This window comes from Musca vetustissima, unplaced genomic scaffold, assembly GCF_032173495.1.
Source record: "Musca vetustissima isolate MV318-11 ecotype Yass unplaced genomic scaffold, APGP_CSIRO_Mvet_v1 utg65134, whole genome shotgun sequence".
Taxonomy (NCBI): Eukaryota; Metazoa; Arthropoda; class Insecta; order Diptera; family Muscidae; genus Musca; species Musca vetustissima.
The window spans coordinates 1-21,316 of record NW_026887930.1 but is presented as its reverse complement, the minus strand read 5'-3'; the positions used below and the strand labels follow the sequence as shown (position 1 = coordinate 21,316).

At 37.7% G+C, this 21,316-nt stretch overlaps 1 protein-coding gene and 1 non-coding gene across 2 annotated transcripts in view; one reads left to right on the top strand and one right to left on the bottom strand.

Annotated features, from left to right (window-relative positions):
* The window catches only part of LOC133335742 (uncharacterized), a 45,238-nt gene extending 26,259 nt beyond the window's left edge, over positions 1 to 18,979 (top strand). The window contains exon 2 of the mRNA XM_061544042.1: positions 17,756 to 18,979. Within this exon, the coding sequence (XP_061400026.1) occupies positions 17,756 to 18,979 (1,224 nt within the window). The remainder of the gene's footprint in view (positions 1 to 17,755) is intronic.
* On the bottom strand, positions 1,119 to 1,191 carry Trnak-uuu (transfer RNA lysine (anticodon UUU)). The gene has a single exon. It is a non-coding gene; the product is annotated as a tRNA-Lys (tRNA).
* Positions 18,980 to 21,316: the final 2,337 nt, after the last annotated feature.

Sequence of the window (21,316 nt, the reverse complement as noted above, 5' to 3'; positions counted from 1 at the left end):
ATTATTTGTGGGTAACGTTATATGGGGTCTACTCCGAAACCTAAGTCCATAATGAAAATTTTCAATAGGGAGAATGGCTAAACATTGAGAATTCAAATGGCAAATCACAGCCAATTCGGATGAAAATCGTACCCAACAACCCCGAAATACCTAATAGGGGGTGGGTTCCATTATATGGGGGCTAGGTTCGCTATACACTGAAAACTCGAAATACGAAATTAATACCTTTTCCGATGAAAAACGTGCTCACCATTCCAAAAATGACGAATATTGATGGATACCGTTATATGGAGTCAACTTCGAAACTTGGGTCAATATTAATTATTTTAAGTAGGATGGTTCGCTATACGGAATATTTGGGGTACCCCGAAACTTGGGTCAATACCAATAATGTTTATATATATAACAAAAAATTAAAAAATTACTGTCAATTCGGTTGAAAAACGTGCACAACAACCCCGAAATTCCGAACGATGGAAGGTTACCGTTATATGGAGGCTACTCCGAAACTTGGGTCAATATTAACAAATTTTAGTAGGAAGGTTCGCTATACAATGAAAACTATACATAGCATATTACAGCTAATTCGCTTGAAATACGTGTCTACAATCACTAAAATACCAAATATTGGAGGTTACCGTTAAATGGCGCCTTTACCAAAACCTGGACCGATATATCCTATTTTCAATACCAAACATCGTAGGTGTAGCAATAATGTATTTGTAAAATTTCAAAGCTCTATCTTAAATATTGCGACCTCTATCATGATTTTAACAGACAGACAGATATGCATAAATCGTGCATAAATGTTCAGATCAAGAATATACATACCTTATGGGGTCTCCGGGGAAATTGTGGAGGTGTTGCAAGCGAAATGAAAATACACTCCAACTTATGATGGATAATATACAAATTATAGTTATATGGGAACTGCCCCCCAAAAGTGGACCAATTTTTAGTATGAACGGACATGGTTAGGTTGTCTTAGATATGTTTCCTTGATATATACCTGATGGGGTCTGAAACAATATTGTGCCAAGCTGAAGACAGTAATTGAGAAACAATAAATTATTCAAAAAACATTTCTCAAATAAGAAAAAAAAACAAAAAAATCGACTCGCCCGAGCAGGGACTTGAACCCTGGACCCTTGGATTAAAAGTCCAATGCTCTACCGACTGAGCTACCCGGGCACATGAGAGACGCACATGCAAATAGAGACGCGATTCTGTTGAGTGCTTTCGTTGACACAATTTGTTGTTCTATACGACATACACTTACTACTGACTAGCTGGCTGACTAACTGACTGACTGTATGACTCACCTTGCTATGCCAACTAACCTGACGGGTTCTAGTTGTTATTATTCTCCATGTGGTTTTGCAAAATAAAATGTTCTCATGAATGTCACATTTCTGATTGGAAATAGCTGATAAGTGAAATTTAATTAGTCGCAAACAAAGTGGCAAATCGGTGATAAGAAATCGAGGCACTAAGGGAGGAAATGAAAACCCCAATGGTAGGTGACAAAAAAACTAAAATATTTTATTGAATTTATTTTCAAATATAATTGGGAGGGTTTATAATGAAACATTGTTTGCTAAAAAGATATAGCAAATAAAACTTTGAAAATTCAAGGCTAAAAAGTGATTTTAGAGTGTGGAAAATAAAAAAATCCTAATACCTACTTTTTATTTATTTTAAATGTACCGTCGAACTTCCATAAGTCCAACTTCTTTTGGGACGTGAGGAGGCAAATTATAGTAAATTCCATAACTCGAAGCCATAAGTCGAAGTTTTTTTTTCAGAAAATAGTCGTTCGAGCTTGCTGGGTTTCTAAAATCCGTCGCATTCTAGGTGCGTTTGTTTCATTAAATAAACTTAAACCCGATTTTTCTGTCCTCTCCCACTGTAATCCCATTAAAAAAATAAAAAAAAGAAAAACTATTCAACAATCCTTTCAATTGAATAAATATTTTCTATTACATTTTTTTATTGTTTTAAATGTTTATTTTGTTTTTATCTCTAATGTATTTAAAAATAGTTATTTAAACCCAAATCGATTTAAAAACTAAAGAACATAACCTCAACAAAAATATTTTCCTTTTATCTGTCGGTCTTTTCTGTATAAGAATTGTCCCTTTTGTTGGTATGTAAAGTCTTCTTTACAATCAGTTACATTTACAAAAAAAAACAAAAAGAAAAAACTGTAGGCTTTATGGACTTAAATAAGAATCTTTATATGGAAAATGGTCAAACATATTTCTGAATGAAGCTTATGACAACAAACAGGCGAAGGATATATGTAGATATAAACATATATATATATATATATATATACGGACATTTTGCATTCAATAATAAAATTAAGATATTTTAACGAGGGTGGATACACCTATCGAAGAATCTTCTCTAAGGTATTCATTCTCTCCCACAAGGGATAAGCATTTCGAACATTTGTTGATCAAATATCAATCGATTTGAAAACATAACAAGTGAAAAAGCGTTAAGTTCGGCCGAACTTTGGATACCCTCCACCATAGTTATACTGACAGATACATGCAATGAAAATATAGGGGATATTCCAAAAAGTGGACATATACCGATAATTCTACAAAACCGATTTATGTAAACCATTATGTACACCAAATACAAACTTCTGCAATTTTTAATGGGGATTTTTCCTAAAATCAGTAAGATCCAAAACGTGGACTGATATTGATAACGCATGGTAGAGTATAAAATCCTCAAACTATTGTAATTTAGATTACAAAGGGTATGCGTAAAGGGGGACCAATATTGATTACATAGTGTAGGAAATAATGAATATTTGGGGATATCATTATATGAGGGCTATGCCTAATTAATGACCGGTATATGCCAATATTGAACCCAATATTTTAATTGTTTATCTCAGTTCTTTCCTTCAGGAGGTATCACTATATTGAAGAGATGCCTAAATGCCGATATATTTCATTATCGTCATGTTTGAGTTTTTTTTATACCTTTATATTTTTAGAAGGCGGAATGCTGACAGATGGCTAAATAGTCTTTGTAGGGTAAAAAATTGAATATTCCCCGTAACGACTAACCGACCAACCGCAACACACGGAGCAAATCAGATAACTATTTTAATATAAAAAAGGGGGTTATATGGGGTTATAATTTTTGGTGGGGAGATTTGTTACCATATACGACTACAAAATACCAAATTTCAGCGAATTCGGTTGAAAACCCCGCTCAAGAACCTCAAAATGTCGAAAATTGTGGGTACCCTTATATGGGGGCTACCCGAAAAAAATTGACCTATATTTATAATTTTTTGTGGAGAGATTTGTTACCCAATAAATTACAGCCAATTCGGTGAAAAAATCCGGTAAAAACCCCCCAAAAACTGGAAATTGGGAGGTACCCTTATATGGGGGCTACCAGAAAAAGTGGACCTAAATTTATAATTTTCAGTGGAGACATTTGGTACCCAATAAGAACCCAATGTACCAAATTTCAGCGAATTCGGTTGAAAACCGCACTCAAGAACCCTAAAATACCGAAAATTGGGGGGTACCGTTATATGGTGGCTACCCGAAAAAATTTACCTATATTTATAATTGTTTGTGGAAAGATTTGGTACCTATTAAGAACTCAAAATACTAAATTACAGCCAACTCAGTGGAAAAATACGATTAAGACACCCAAAATACTGAAAATTAGGAGGTACCGTTATATGGGGGCTACTAGAAAAAGTGGACCTATATTTATATTTTTTGTAGGGACATTTAGTACCCAATAAGAACCCAATGTACCAAATTTCAGCGAATTCGGCTAAAAAACGCGCTCAAGAACGCAAAAATACCGAAATTTGGCGGGTACCCTTATATGAGAGCTATGGCTAAACGTGGACCGATATATCCCATCTTAGAACTTGACCTGCCTATGCAAAATTTCAGCACCCTATCTCGATTCCTTCAGAAGATAGCGTGATTACAACAGACGGATGGACGGACAAGGCTAGATCGCCTTAGAATTTTACCCTGATCAAGAATATATATACTTTATAGGGTCGGAAATGAATATTTCGATGAGTTACAAACGGAATGACAAAATTAATATACCCTCCATACTATGGTGGAGGGTATAAAAATTAGGATAATGTATACTACATATGCCATAGGCTGAGGGCAAAAGCCTGAGGCTGAGTCGGCAATACCGACTGACATTATGTTAAATTTCTTAAATCTATAGTTCCGCTCCAGAACCTGCAAGAATCTGCAAATTTTACAAGTTTTGCAACTTTTTGATGTATTGTCATCTAAGATTGTCATTTTTACTAGTTTTCCGTTCTTACTCTGAGAGTGATTTTGACATTTTCCCCTATTACTAGCTTTACAATTAAAAAAAAAGTTCTGCAACAGACCCTATATTAATGAAAAGGTAAAGTGATTGACTGACTTAATGATCCATCAACGCCCAGACGAAACTGCTGAAGCTACAATCTTTAAATTTGAGGTGAATGAAATTCTCGTAATCCGAAGTTGTCTGATAAGGCTGGGCTTCGAAAAGCCGTACTATAAAGTACTATTTTATTTGGCGAACCGGTGGAGCTAGAACTCTTAAATTTGGAATGAAAGTATCAGATTCAGATTTTTGGATATTCGAACTATAAGTATCCGAAAAGTTCTAAAATGTACTAAACACGAATTGGTTTTGGAAGTGTGTACTTATGTATACGAAAAGTACTAAACGGTATTTAATTTCATACAATTTTGATTTAGGTGAACCGATAGAGTTGGAATCCTGAAATTTGGAATTCAGATTACTGCTGGAGTGTAGAATTTGGTACAATTTGGATTTGGGATGAAATTCAGAAATTGTGAAATAAGGTTACTATTGATTGTATAATTTTTCTCTCAAACACTCCAAGAGCTGCCTCATCTGCTTGCGGAAGTATGCACGCTTCAGAATACAATAGCACGGGTAATATCAGCGTCTCGTACAGTGTGAGTTTATTCTGGCGGGAGGTGGCCTTGATTTAAACTGCTTACTCAGACCGTAGTAGCAGCTGTTGGCCAACACTATTCTCCTCCGGATTTCAAAACTGATATTATTAGTTTTGTTTGTGGCTGTACCGAGGTATATATAAAGTCGTTCACTATCTGGAAGCTGTAGTTTTTAAGTTCCACAGTTGGTCCGAGTCTACTGGACGCTTTGCGTGTTGATACCATTAGCTTGGTCTTTTCGCCATTTACTGCCACTTTGTCCCACTTTGGCAGATTCCTTCTCAATTCGTTCAAAGGTGGCTGTTACCGCTCGCAATGTTGGACCCATTATGATGTCATCGGCTTAGGCGAGTAACATGTGTTGTTTGGTGTACAGTGCCATTTCTGTTAAACAGGTCACAAGACAAACCGTCATCTTGAATGAATCCTCGTTCGGTATTGTAGGGCTCCGAGAGGTCCTTTCCGACTTTAATTGCTGATCTTGCCCCACTAAAAGTTATCCTGCATAGCCGTATTAATTTTGCAGCAATGTCCAAAGCAGTCATGGCTTTAAACATCTCTGAGCGGATAGGGCTGTCGAATGCGGCATTATACTCGACGAATATGTGGAATACAGGAGGATGTGCCAACACCTTCGGTTTGAAGTTTTAGCGTTGGTAAAATTTCCAGACTTCATTCTGACTCCTGTACATCTTGATTTGCTCACGTTCACGTTTTTCTTGTTCTTTCTTCATTTTTCTGAAAATACGTTTCTCCTCTCTCCTTTTATGTTGATAAATTTCAATCACATTACGTTTTGCTACTGTCTACTGGGTTGCCCTATATGCTGCGTTTTTTCATCCGTAGCATTACGACACTCCTGATCGTACCATGGGTTTCTTGATGGTGGTTTTTGATACCCAAGTGTAGCTTTTGCTGCAATTTGTAGGGAGTGGACAATTATTTACCATTGTGTTTCTATATTATTATCGGGACAAGGAGTGCTTTCTTCAAGAAAGTGCGTAAGTTGAGAGTAATAGGCTTCTGCTATCTGTTGTGTTTGCAGCTTTTCGACGTCGAGTTTTCGTGTTACATTAGATCCCACCTTTGCTGCTACATTATGACGAGTGCGAACTTTGGCTACCACAAGATAATGGTCCGAATCGATATTCGTATCGATAGATCGTCTAAAACATTGGATGAATGTCTTCCGTCTATGACAACATGATCAATTTGATTTCTCGTTGTTCGATCAGGAGAAATCCAGGTGACCTTGTGTATATCTAGATACTTGAATCTGGTACTGCTGTTCTTTTTGTCGTAGAGGATGATAGATACCATGGAACGGCTCTGATTGGCGAAGCCCGTGCTTATCTTCGTCCCTCTTTTATCTCAATTGTGGGCCCTGACCTCCCGCGGTGACACCTGGGGTACCTACTTCAATATTGGACGATGTTTTGATAAAGCCCAGGGTATTCATTTGACTTTCATGTTTTTATATGACACTAGCGGGCCCGGCAAACGTTGTCTTGCCTTAACAAAATTGTTAAGAAATAATTTTCAGTATATCAGATTTGTTTTTCTTTTTTATTCATACTTGCATAAACAATTTTTCTGGGTAAGAAATATATTTCGCCATATACCGATTTTGATCGTTACATTGGAAGCTATAGCACACACGCAATAAATTTAATTTTGCATGAATTATATGTGCTAAGTTTCGTGAAAATCGGTTCGGATTTATATATAGCTGCTATTTACACTTTCTTCCGGTTTCAGGTCAATTGTGCACTAAAGACCCAAAGTTTGTACGATTGACACACAATTTTGTAAAATGTACTGATATAGCTTGACACGAAATTTTACAAAACGTATCAAATTGACTCTTGAATGACGTTATTACGTGTTGGTGAAATTAGCGCAGATGCAGACACAGCTTGCATATATATTTCAAACGCGTGTCTGATTGAGATTAAATTTTGAAGAATGCGGCCTACCGAATACCGTGTATCAAGTTTCCTCTACATAGATTTACTTAAATTATTCCCATTGTACTCAAACGACTCTAAACTTTCCCAAATGAAATGAAATTTAGCATAGGTCTCAGAAAGGCATAAAGAGCACATATTCAAGTTCGTTCAATTTCATGAAAATGTTCTTTCGAAGATTCAATTTCATGAATATACCCAAAATGTTGAAGGGTATCATATATCGGCCCCGTCTGACTTTCTTCCTGACTGACTTTCCATCCTTACTGGTTTTACCTTCTAATTGAATTCGTATTTCGCAGTAGTTTTATATTTTGGATGATAATTGTGTTGAAAATGTACCTAACAATATTCACGAAAGCTTTCGAATAGACCCCATACAATGATACTCCACATTATTCGATGCGTTCGGATGTTTTGCCAACGGTACCCGCAATATTCGGTATTTTGGGGAGCTTCTCTTAGCAAAAATTATTAATATTGGTCCAAGTTTCCAGATAGCCCCCATATATGGTATTCCCCTTTGTTCGGCATTTTCTCATGTGGTGTCAAATCTTCTTACCAAAATTTCACATTATAGTAGCTGCAATATGTCATTACGGGATATAAGGTTCATGCTTCGATATAGTTCCAAGTAGATTTTCGGTATTATAAAGACGTTGACTGGATGGATGTTAGAATTACATTTCTCTGAATGGACACAATCTCAATTCCGAATGTCTTCTGATTTTCAATTATTGCATTTGCCCCAAAAATTCGTGAATTCTTTGGAACACGTGTGCATACTATGATCGCGTGTACATTCAATGATATACTTCTGAATTATTTTTTGTATTCTCACCTCAAGTATTTTCAATACAATGACAATCCAATTGAAAAAAATAAAATACATACATACATTATATATTTTGAAAATTTCCAAAAATTGACAAATCATGGCTTAAATGCTTGATACGCTAACAATATATATAGATGCCCATATACAGGGCCCTGTACGAACCCTATATGATATTTTTCCCACATAATGGGTCCCCTTTATTTTAAGTATTTTAGAGGTCCTATACACATGACTGCAATTTAAAATGTCGGGTTTTCAAGTGATGGACTTCTTATTGAAAAACAGTTTTAAAATGTTTCCATTTTTCCAACTTCTCTCAAATTATTACTAAACCCCTCATTCCGATGCATTTATGCAATATGTTGCACTTTCACTTTGGGACCAATCACAAAAGATTTTGCATATTGAAAAAGAAAAAACAACAATAACATAATATTGTTGGGCCAGCATACAAAAATTCAATACATACTCATAATAACAACAACAACACCAAACATAACTAAGTGAGAAGTGTGTTGTCCTGTCTTAAAAATTTTCCAAAAAAGAAAGAAAGAAAATACAAATACGGATTTTTTACTGAAAATAAAGTATTATTGGACATTCAAATGGGTCTATGGCGGGATATAAATAAAATACATAATTTCAGAAGTATAAATATCAGAAAATTGTCTTAAATGTGGCTCATTTCTTCGATAAACAGTCAACAATGAATTATACTGAGGGATCCTATATTCAGGACTTATTGTAGGTCCTTTAGTTCTATAATAAGAAAAAATAGGAAGAAAAGATCATATATATTCATTTTACAATTTCAATATGATTTTAAAAGATTTTTGCATTCTTGTTTTAACAATATTATGCCTGATATATCATCATTAATTCGAATTCAAAATCAATTACAAAATATTGACATTCATGTATGAATCGCCTAAGGCTATTTGCCACCTGCTTAATTTATTTCAATTTTGACCCACTCTACTCTACAAATTCGAGCAGAATTCTGAATATTGAAATTTGCAACATATCATTGTGCAAACTTACACACCGACACACACACACCCGATTTACGCATATAAAAACTCAAAATGCTAACAGATTGAAAATACTTTGCAGTGTTACTTTTATTATTCAGCAAATAAACAAATGGATGGAAGTACAACAAACAAATACGAAATGAAATGACAAACTTCGAAATGGTTGGATGGGAGAGAGAAGGGGTCAAACGCATATACACACACAGTAGAGAGTGCATTCGAAGGATTTGTGTGCGAGTGAATGTGAAAACAAAATATATGGGGACAATAAAATAGCAGCGGAATAATCAACACAAGGTTCATAGATTTGGGACTTACGAAATCCAAATCGACGCCTCCGAAGAATAGTACGCTAAGTCTGAAAAGTGAGTTTTTCAGAAGCTTTCAAGTTATGGACGTTTTTTGAATCTTAAGTGCCATGCTAAGTACATTTTTGCTTATAACTTTGGTTTGGATTGGCCGATTATTACCAAAATTTCAGACAATTTAAATTAAGGACCGTAGTATTTAATAACGTGAAGAACTTTTAAACATGCTAAGTCGACTTAGCATACTATGGTTCGGAGGCGTCGAAATAAGAGGAAAATTAAGGGTCCTATGATCACCTAAACATGGACCGATTTTGAAAAAAATTATATTTTTTTAATAAAAAATATTTTTCTAAGGCGTGGATTTTTTAAAAATTATTTTTATCAAATAAAAAATATACACAAGGTCACCTGGATTTCTCCTGACCAAGCAACGAGAAATCAAATTGATCATGTTGTGATAGACGGAAGGCATTCGTCAAGCGATTTAGACGTTCGATCGATCCGAGGAGCGAATATCGATTCGGACCATTACCTTGTGGCAGTCAAGGTACGCACCCGTCTTAACGTAGCAGAAAAGGTGCGATCTAACACAACACGGAAACTCGACGTCGAAAAGCTGCAAACACAACAGGTAACAGAGGCCTACTCCACTCAACTTACCCACCTGCTTGACGAAATCACTTCTTGTCCCGATAATAGTATAGAAGCACAATGGCAAAGAATTTCCCTCTCCCTACAAACTGCAGCAAAAACAACACTTGGATACCAAAAACCTCTAGCAAGAAAACCATGGTAGGATCAGGAGTGTCGTAATGCTACTGAAAAACACAGCATATAGGGCAACCCTGCAGACAGTAGCAACATGTAATGTGATGGAGAATTATCGGGAGAAAAGGCGAGAGGAGAAAAGTGTTTTCAGAAAAAAGAAGAAAGAACAAGAAAAACGTTAGCGTGAGCAAATCGAGATGTACAGGAGTCAGAATTAAGTCCGAAAATTCTACCAACGAATAAAACACCAAACCGAAGGCTTTGGTTCAGGCACACCCTCCTTTTGAGATGAAGAAGGAAACCTGATGACAGATACAGACAGCGTGCTGACGATCTGGAAGGAGCATTTTGAAAAGCTTCTGGTATCAAATAGTGGCGGTGAAGAGGATACCCCAGAACCAATAATAGATGACGTTATGGAGTGTGTACCACCTAGCCAAAATGAGGTCAGCCATCAATAGCAATCAATCGGCTAAAGAATAATAAAGCAGGCACCAATGGGTTACAAGCCGAACTATTCAAGACTGGTGGTCAGATACTGGACAGGAACATGCATCAGCTGATTAGTATTTTGGCTAGAGGAATGCATGTCCAATGATTGAAACCACAGCATCCTGTATCCCGTACACAAAAAAGGAGACAATGTGATATGTATAAACTATAGAGGAATTAGTCTTCTTCCCATCGCATATAAAGTGCTATCCAGCGTACTGTGTGAACGACTGAATGGTCAATGACATTATTGGTCAATGACATATATGGACCATAACAATGCGGCTTCAGACCTGGCAAATCCACCATTGACAAGATTTTTACCCTGGGCCAAATCCTGGAATCCCCACGAAAAACACATCGACACATTCCACCTATTCGTCGACTATAAAGCCGCATTCGACAGCCCTGTCCTTTCGGAGGTGTTTAAAGTCATGTCTGCGTTTGGCATTCCTGCAAAATTAATTCGGCTATGCAGGATAACTTTAACTGGTAGAAGGTCAGCAATTAAATACGGAAAGGACCTCTCGGAGCCCTTTAACACCGAACGAGGATTCAGACAAGGTGACAGTTTGTCGTGTGACCTTTTTAACATCCTGCTGGAAAAGGTCATACGAGAGGCAAAGGTGAACAGAAATGGCACTCTGTACACCAAACAACACGTGTTACTCGTCCACGCCGATGACATCGACATAATGGATCGAACATTGAGAGCGGTAACAGCCACCTTTGAACAAATTGAGAAGGAGTCTGTCAAAGTGGGTCTGGCAGTAAACGGCGAGAAGACCACGCTGATGGTATCAACGCGCAAGACGTCCAGAAGACTCAGATCAACTGTGGAACTTGAGGACTACAGCAGACCAAACTCACACTCTACAAGACACTGATACTACCCGTGTTATTATATGGATCGGAAGCATGGGTACTTACGCAAGCTCTTGAAGTGTTTGAGAGAAAAATTCTCCGAAAGATCTATGGGCCGATATGCGTTGACGGTGAATATCGCCGTCGAATGAACCAGGAGCTGTACCAGCTATTCTCGGACATCGACTTTGTTAGACTACGTTGACTAGGTCATGTTGTGAGAATGGATGAAGATGCCCCAGCCAAAAAGGCATATAAAAGCGAACTAGCTGATGGTTCACACAGAAGGGAAGGCCACGAATAAGATGGAAAGATCAAGTGGAAGACAACATTGCGGAATGTGATCTTTCAAACTGGAAAAACTGCGCAAAAGGCCAACGCGCCTGGATTTTTTTTTTAAGTTCGGCTTATGGAACGAAAGTTCTGCCACATGCCAGCTAAGTAAGTAAAAATATTTTTTTAAGGCGTTAATTTTTATACCCTACACAACTATGTTGTCAGGGTATTATAGCTTTGTGCAGCCCCAAAAGTTTGTAACGCCGCGAAATATTGATCCTAGACCCACCTTTAAGTATACCGATCGTCATATCTCGACGAGCTGAGTCGATCTATACATGTGTGTCCGTCCGTCTGTCCATTATAATTTGTAAACACGGTACAGGCCACTGTTGTGGACCAATCTTCACGAAATTTTGCATGTAGGATGGGTTCTGGCAATGAAGACCCCTATTGGTTTTGGAAACGTTCGGTTAATATTTAGGGAATGAAATGGACCAAAAACTTGATTTTTGTCGGTTTTACTGGTCGCTCCAGAGGCCGCAATTATGAATAAGCATGCCAAAGAATAAGCATGCCTGTTTTGAATAAGATCGGTCAATATTTAGCGGGTCAAATGGACCCTAACTTTTGTGTGAAAAATGACAAAATTTGTATTGTATAGTGTATATATGTACCCATGAAGAACAAAGACCTGAGAAGTTGATAGCACATCAAAGACGAGTGGTTGGCCTTTAAATTGATACCAATTATATGGTCGTATGTACTCAAATGTGAGAGTTACACTTAAATATTTACAGATGCTTACGTACTGATATATTATTTAGTAACCTATTGTATTATTATTAGTAACCTATACACACTGGATGGTGGAAATATAGAGCTGATCGCTATGAAATGTTCCATGAGGTTCCAGTAGTGGTCAATGTCAACGACTATAATTTTCGGTGATGATCAGATAATAATTTTGGAATGAAGTGGACCGATCTATAGGCCACAATTATAAACCGAACATCACAACACAACCCACGGTCAAGGGAATCTGGACAAGTAATAAGAAGGACTGCGCTGAATATTAGTAATATTCGGAAAAAATGTCCGTGTAAGGAAGAGGTGCTATTGACCTCTAATCGGGCAAGAGGGTGCAACAATCACGAAATTTTGTCAAGCTCGGAATAAAAATCCGCAGAAAGTTAGATTTCCGTGATAGTTGTGTAGGGTATCGTATGGTCGGTTCCGTCCGACTATACTGCTCCACTCACTGGTTTTACAATTATTTTTATCAAATAAAAAAGTGGTTTTAAAGTTTCTTCTTAGCACTGCTATTTCCTTCACCCCAACTGTAGTTGCATAAATCCGAATCGCACACGATCCCCTTAGGCACAGTCGAAAGAGATGGAGGAGAGAAAAAAAGAAAATTGCATTGCATTTATGTTTGTATATTGGTCAGGGTGAAAGATATACTCTCAATGTTGCAATATTTGTTGTACTTATTACAGGACATTTGTTTAAACATATTTCTATGATAGAGTTGTAATTACACAAAATGCACACAGACGTACTCTCTCACACACACATATATATATTTAAATATGCCACACAAACATTTAGGGAAAGAGTGGAAGTGGAAAAAAATTGGGAATTGGCAAAAAAGGATGTGGTCAGCAATATCAATACACGCACAACGACGCACACACACATACCCCAACCATTTATACATATCGCATACGCACGTACGTACACACACACACTCAGTTGTGCAGGGGCTCGGAGGCTACACATTTTCTGTGAATACGAATATACTGGACACAATTTTTAATTGAAATAATTTACTTTATGCTTTTGGGAGTTTTGGGAATTAAATTTGCACTCGCATTCAATTGAATTTTAATGTCCAACCAGTGGCAGTTTGCAATGGAGCAGAAATTGCAAGTCGGCCGTCAGCCAGACAGACGACGGACAGCCAGTACAAGTAGTAGTAACCAAACATTGACAATTGTATATTCCGATGAACCTCATTCAGTCAGTCACTCACTCACTCAGCCAGTTCGATTCATATTTTTGCCGTTAAGTGAATGTAGATGTTTTTAGGGTTTGTCCTTTCAAACTGTCAATAAAAATACAATAATTTTTGTGTGTGTATATATGTCTGGGCCATTCTCTTGTGATGATGACGATGATGAGTCAGTCGGACATAATAATGCTGGCCATGTGTATTCAATAAATTTATCAATTTATTATATTTACTCTTCTACGAACGCATGCAAAACGCTTACATCCCGGCAACCGAATAGACAGACATACAGACGTCTCACATTTAAGTAGGTCTGTGTTTGCATATTCATGCACACACGTACATATTTTGGACTGAGTACTTGGACATTCTGTCATTGGCAAATAATCCAATCACTGGATATATATCCACTAGCAATTATATTTAGATTTTTTGTATTAGGGATTACAATCATTGGGATGGAATATATTTTAGAACTATTATTTGACAAATGTCCCTTGAATTAGGAAATAATAGGATACGTAAGTACTATATGTGGTGTATACCTTTCCGCCTGTAACCCGTTCCTGAGGAAAAAATCAAACATTTTTTTTAAACACCTAAAGGTATGCACTACTTAAAATTATAATTTAGCCGTGTCCTGACCATCTGCAGAGGCTCAAATCTACAATTACAAAATCATTGAATCCTTGACTCTAGTCCCTAGTCCCCTGAGGAAAACTCAAATATTTTATTTAAAACGCCTAAAAGTATGCACTAATTAAAATAACAATTTAGCCGTGTCATGTCCATCTGCCTGTTGAAATTTACAAACACACACATTGCTATTATTTCTAAGATGTTCGGCATTTATAATGTGATATATCGGTTCACGTTTTGGTATAGCCTCTTCATGTAAGGCTCCGCCCTAATTTAGGCATTTTGAGGGATCTAGCCGCATTTCCCAACCAAAGGGAGCTGTAACTTGGTACTTCAAAACTTGGTTCTTGACATACATATATGCAGAAAAAAATCGATATGAGTGCATGTTTTGACATAGCTCCTATATAAAAGTCTGGTTCCATATTCGCCATTTGTAAGGGTTTAGATGCATTTTGCAACCAAAATATCTGTAATTTGGTTTGGTCCTGGTTTACAGAGAAATATTTATGCAGAAAATATCCAAAAAAGTTATTGTGTTTATATGGCCACCATATAATGGCTCCCCCCAATGGAGCTGTAGCATTCCGGTTCATCTTTTCAAAATTTTCCATCAAAGAAATTTTTCGATATAAGTCCATATTGTGACATAACTCCCATATAAAGGATCTGACGTTTTTTATGGGAATTTTGAAGATTTTCAACATATTTTCCAATTGAAGGAACTATAATTTCATAGCCCATTTTCTGGAGAATGGGGAAAACCATTGTTGCAAAGAATTTTAAGAATGTTTCGACATAACCTCCATATTAAGACCCCGCCCCAGTTTTGAGATTTCAATGGTCACATGCCAAATATTAATGTAAAGACTCGGATAAAAACCGGATGCATAATTTATTGTGAGGGTCATAAAAACAAATCGAAATGGGAGCAATGCATCGAGGATAAATCGAAAACTGCTGAAATATGGATTCTAAAATTTATGAAATTTTTCTGGTCAATCGGGGAGGCTTCAATTCCTTAGTGTACCATTTGTATGAAACCGAGCAAAATTATGTATGTATGTAAATTTGGACTTAATTAAGCAACCGTGGCATATACCATTTGATATGCTGCAGCACAGTGCACATATGGAACAGGCGTAGGTTCCTCGGTGAACCATTTACATAAAATCAGACGAAAATATATATCGGAGGTATATCTAAATTTGAACCTATTTCAACAAAGCTTCGCATAAGTCTATCTGTACGTAACTCAGTACGCTGCGCAATATTTTGTTCCAATCGCATAAACCTTTGGAGTTTGCTGTATCATCTTTATCTGATCCGATTCCAATTAAACTTAACACACTCTATCCCTATCTTAATTTCATACGTTATGTCAAATTGTGTCTCAATTGGAAAAAAATGGGAGTTTAGTGGACCATTCGGGCCAAGCTATATATGGGGGCTATATATTATCCGATTTCGATGGACCTTAACACACTCTATCCTAGTCTCAATTCCATACGTTATGCCAAATTTTATCTCAATCGGACAAAAATTGGGAGTTTAGTGGGCCAATTATCTAAAATCGGACAAAGCTATATGCGGGAACTATATCTAAATATGAACTAAATCTGAACTGAATTCAACAAAATTTCACAGACATCAATACCCAAATATTGGGAGTTTGGTGCACTATTTACATTAAATCGGACGAAACTATATATAAATCGGACGAAACTATATATATTATGCCTAAATCTGAACCGATCTCAACAAAACTTCACAGACATCAATCTGAACTTAATTCAGTACGATGTGAACAATTTTGTCTCAATCGGAAAAACCTTGGGCCTTTTATGCTCCATTTACCTAAAATCGGACGAAACAATATATGGGAGATATATCTGAATCTGACCCGATTTAAAAAAAAATTTCACAGACATCAAACAGGACTTAATTAAGTACGCTGTGCAAAATTTTGTCTCAATCGGATAAACATTGGCAGAATGGTGCTGAATTTACATAAAATCGGACGATATAGTTTCGTGAGTTATATCTAAATCTTAACCGATTTTCTCCACAATTCCTTATAAAAAGAACTATATATTAGTGGGGGAAGTATGGCATTGTCCACAAAGGGGTGAGGTAAGCAAGACTATAGTTTTGGAATCTCGTCACTGATCCTCATCAGTTCCCATACTTTTTTGTTGGGAAAACTGGGATTCAGCAACTTTGGTGGGAGCTATATCCAAATCTGAACCAGTTTTCACGAAACTTAGCACACATCATTATAGACACAATTCAATACACTATGCCAAATTTCGTGCAAATCGAATGATATATAGGGTCTTTGGTACACCACTTACCATAAATCGGACGAAAATATATATGGGAGCTATATCTAAATCTGAACCGATTTTCATGAAACTTAGCACACATTATTATAGACGCAAATCAGTACGCTATGCTCAATTTCGTGCAAATCAAAAGATTTCCAGGGACTTTAGTGGACTATTTACCTAAAATCGGGCGAGACTATATGGGAGCTATATGTAAATCTGAACTGATTTTCATGAAACTTTGCACACATCATTCTAGACTTAATTCAGCGATATTTCGTCCAAATCGAATGATATATAGGGACTTTGGTACACCATTTACCTTAAACCGGACGAAAATATATATTTGGGAGCTATATATAAATCTGAACCAATTTTTCCCAATTTCAATAGGGGTCGTCCTTGAGCCAAGCAAATGAGCTGTGCCAAATTTCATCCAATTCGAATCATAAATGCGACCTGTACTTTGTTTACAACTTAACATGGGCAGACAGACGGACGGACGGACATGCATAAATCGACTCAGAAAGTGATTCTATGCATATTCTCAAAAGGAATCATGTGTCTATCTCGATTATTTTTGCCTGTTACAAACATAATACCCTGCCATAATACCCTGCCATTCTGAAAAAATGAATATTTAGATAGTTATGGTCTATAATATCAATAACTCCTAAACATTTTTTTTTTCATATACAACAACGATCATACTTGAACTTGAATTGGTTAAAAAATGAAAGGTTTATAAAAAAAATATTTCCGGAAATAATTGAAAACGTCTATTATAGCATTTATCCGCACATCACCACCATCATCATCATAACAATACGACAGACCCACACAATTGAGATGAGCCAAACAGAAAACATAAAAAACATATCAATAAGAATATCGGCGAAGTTTATTGTCCACGATGAACAATCTAATCTAACAACCCAGCCAAGTGATTGGCCAAGCAGTTTTATGGGGCCTTTCATAGGCGAAATTTATGGATTAGTGATTTTAATTGTATCACAAATAAACACTGTACAAAATAAGGTCATTTGTTCTTCTCATCAATCTAAAGTATAAATATTAAATATTGCGATGAGAACAAATCATAACCCATCTTGTCTTTCATAGCTTAAGTTGTTTGGTCTTAAGTAGAATGGTACGTACAATAAAATATATTTTGAGGATTTCGAAGATATTACCGACATTACACCATATTTAATGAATTTATTTATTGCAGAGATTCTTCGTTTTTGCCTTTGCTGCCATAGCAGCTGCATCCGCAGCTTCTATAAACAGCGAATATTTACCACCCGTGGTGGATAATAGCCTGATAACTCAGGAGTATATCGCACCAGAAGTGAATGCCGAAGTCGCTCCAATTGCCGAAGATGGTTATCGCTACAAGGTTGTACGTAAACTTAAGTTTAGACAACGTCGCGATGTAAGCGAATTAATGAACAATGAATATTTGCCCCCAAGCACCGAAACTGCAGCCGCCACTGAGGAAACTGTAGCAGTCGAGGAACCAGCTGTTGAAGCCGCCCAAGACAGCGCAGTTTTGGCTGATGATGGTTATCGTTACAAGACCGTACGTCGCATTCGTTATCGTCGTCGTCGTGATGTCAACGAATTGCCAACCAACGAATACTTGCCTTCAGTTGCCGCCACTGAACAAGAAGTTGCCGTCGAAGCACCTGTTGAATTTCCTGTAGAAGCTGCTTCCCAAGAATCTGCCGTCTTGGCCGATGATGGTTATCGTTACAAGACTGTGCGTCGCATACGTTATCGTCGTCGACGTGATGTCAACGAATTGCCAACCAACAAATATTTGCTTCCAGTTGATGCCATCGAACAAGAAGTTGCCGTCGAAGCTCCCGTAGAAGCTGCTTCCCAAGAAACTGCCGTCTTGGCTGATGATGGTTATCGTTACAAGACCGTACGTCGCATTCGTTATCGTCGTCGTCGTGATGTCAACGAATTGCCAACCAACGAATACTTGCCTTCAGTTGCCGCCACTGAACAAGAAGTTGCCGTCGAAGCCCCTGTTGAAGCTGCTTCCCAAGAATCAGCCGTCTTGGCCGATGATGGCTATCGTTACAAGACCGTGCGTCGCATCCGTTATCGTCGTCGTCGCGATGTCAATGAATTGCCAACCAATGAATATTTGTCTCCAGTTGCCGCCACTGAACAAGAAGTTGCCGTCGAAGTCCCTGTTGAAGCCGCTTCCCAAGAAACTGCCGTCTTGGCTGATGATGGTTATCGTTACAAGACCGTACGTCGTATCCGTTATCGTCGTCGTCGCGATGTTAATGAACTTCCCTCAAACGAATATTTGCCTCCATCTGAATCTCAAACCGAAGAAGTCATCAGTGTTGTTTCTGTTCCCGAACAGACTGCCGTCTTTGGTGATGATGGTTATCGCTATAAGACAGTTCGTAAACTTAAGCATAGACGCCATTAAGATATTCGGACAAATTTTTATTTTAATTAGTATTCGATTAGGAAATAAACGATGTGACTGAAGAGAAAGACTCATGTTAACGAAATAAAAAATTATTACCGATTTGGATGAAATTTGGTTGTTATTTGGTCCAAGAACGAACCCTATTGAAATTGGAGAAAATCGGTTCAGATTTATATATAGCTCCCATATATAGTTTCGTCCGATTTTATGTAAATGATGCACTAAACTCCCAGTATTTGTCCGATTGGGCCAAAATTTTGCACAGCGCACTGAATCAGGTCCAGACTGATGTCTGCGAAGTTTTGTTAAAATCGATTTAGATGTAGATATAGGTCCTATATATAGTTTCGTCCAATTTTTTTGTTAATGATGCACCAAACTCCCAACAACTGTCCGATTGCGACAAAATTTTGCACAGAGTACTGAATTAGGTCCAGACTGATGTCTGCGAAATTTTGTTAAAATCGTTTTAGATATAGGTCCCATATACAGTTTCGTCCGATTTTGTGTGAATGATACACAAAACTCTCAATATTTGTCCGATTGGGACACAATTTTGCATAACGAATGTTTACTTACTTAGCTGGCTTATTACAGAACTTTTGTTCCATAAGCCGAGCTTAAAATAGATTTCCAAGCGCCTCAATCTGGTGCGCATCTCCTCCAATTTGAAAGACCACGTTCCAAGATGTTGTTTTTTACTTGGTATTTCCATCTGATTCCTTCCTTCCCCTTCTACGGGAAACATCAGTAGGCTCGCTTTTATAGGCCTTTTGGGCTGGACCATTCTTATTCATTCGCTCAACATGGCCTAGCCATCGTATTCGCTGCAGCTCAATGCGACTGTGGATGTCTGCGAATAAATTGTATAGCTCGTGGTTCATTCGAAGCCGATATTCACCGTCGACGCAGATCTTTCGGAGAATTTTTCTTTCAAAGACGCCAAGGGCTGCCTCATCCGCTTGCACAAGTACCCATGCTTCTGATCCATATAACAGCATGGGTAGTATCAGCGTCTTGTAAAATGTGAGTTTGGTCTGACGGGAGGTGGCCTTGTTTCTAAACCGCTTACTTAGACCATAGTAGCATCTGTTGGCCATCACAATACTTCTCCGAATTTCAAAACTGATGTCATTCGTTTTATTTATGGCGGTACTAAGGTATATAAAAACTTGAGAACTACATCGACGAGTAGGTGGTATGTGTCGTTGTGTTTTTCGTGGGTCTTTTCCAGGATTTGGCGCAGAGTAAAAATCTGGTCAATGGTGGATTTGCCAGGTCTGAAACCGCATTGGTATGGTCCAATAATGTCATTGATCATTGGCTTCAATCGTTCACACAGCACACTGGATAGCACTTTATATACGATGGGAAGAAGGCTAATTCCTCTATAGTTAGCACATTCGTCTTGTCTCCTTTTTTGTGCACGGGACACAGGATGCTGAGGTTCCAATCATTGGGCATGTATTCCTCTTGTTAAACAAATTGTACTAATCAGCTGGTGCATGCTCCTGACCAGCATCTGAACACCAGTCTTGAATAGTTCGGCTGGTAACCCATCGGCTCCTGCTGCTTTATTGTTCTTGAGCCGATTAATTGCTTTTATGACCTCATCTTGGCTAGGTGGTATACACTCTATACCATCATCTCTTATTGGTTCTGGGGTATCTTCCTCTCCGCCACTATTTGATACCAGAAGCTTTTCAAGATGTTCAAAACGCTGCCTGTATCTTGCACCAGGATTCCATCTTTATCTCTACAGGAGGATGTGCCTGCACCAAAACCTTTGGTTTGGTGTTTTACTCGTTGGTAAAATTTCCGGACTTCATTCTGACTCCTGTACATCTCGATTTGCTCACGCTAAAGCTTTTCTTGTTCTTTCTTCTTTTTTTTGAAACACGTTTCTCCTCTCTCCTTTTTTACCGATAATTCTCCATCGCATATCGTGTAAAACACTGGATGAATGCCTTCCGTCTATCACAACATGATCGATTTGTTTTCTAGTTGTTCGATCGGGAAAAATACAGGTGGCCTTGTGTATATCGATAAACTTGAATCTGGTGCTGCTGACTACCATGTTTTTTGCTACCGCGAAGTCAATCAACCTCATGCTGTTGTCTGATGTTTCTTCATGTAGGCTGAATTTTCCGAAGGTGGGGCCAAAAATGTGTTCCCTTCCGATTTTTGCAGAATTTTAATGTAATGGTCTGTTCACCTTTGTCTTCGGTCGGAACGTGGTCGCAAATGAGACTGATGTAGAATAACTTCGTGTATAGCAATTCGTTGATCTTCTGGAGTGAATCTGGAGAAGAGGAATTTTATTCTCCTGCTAAC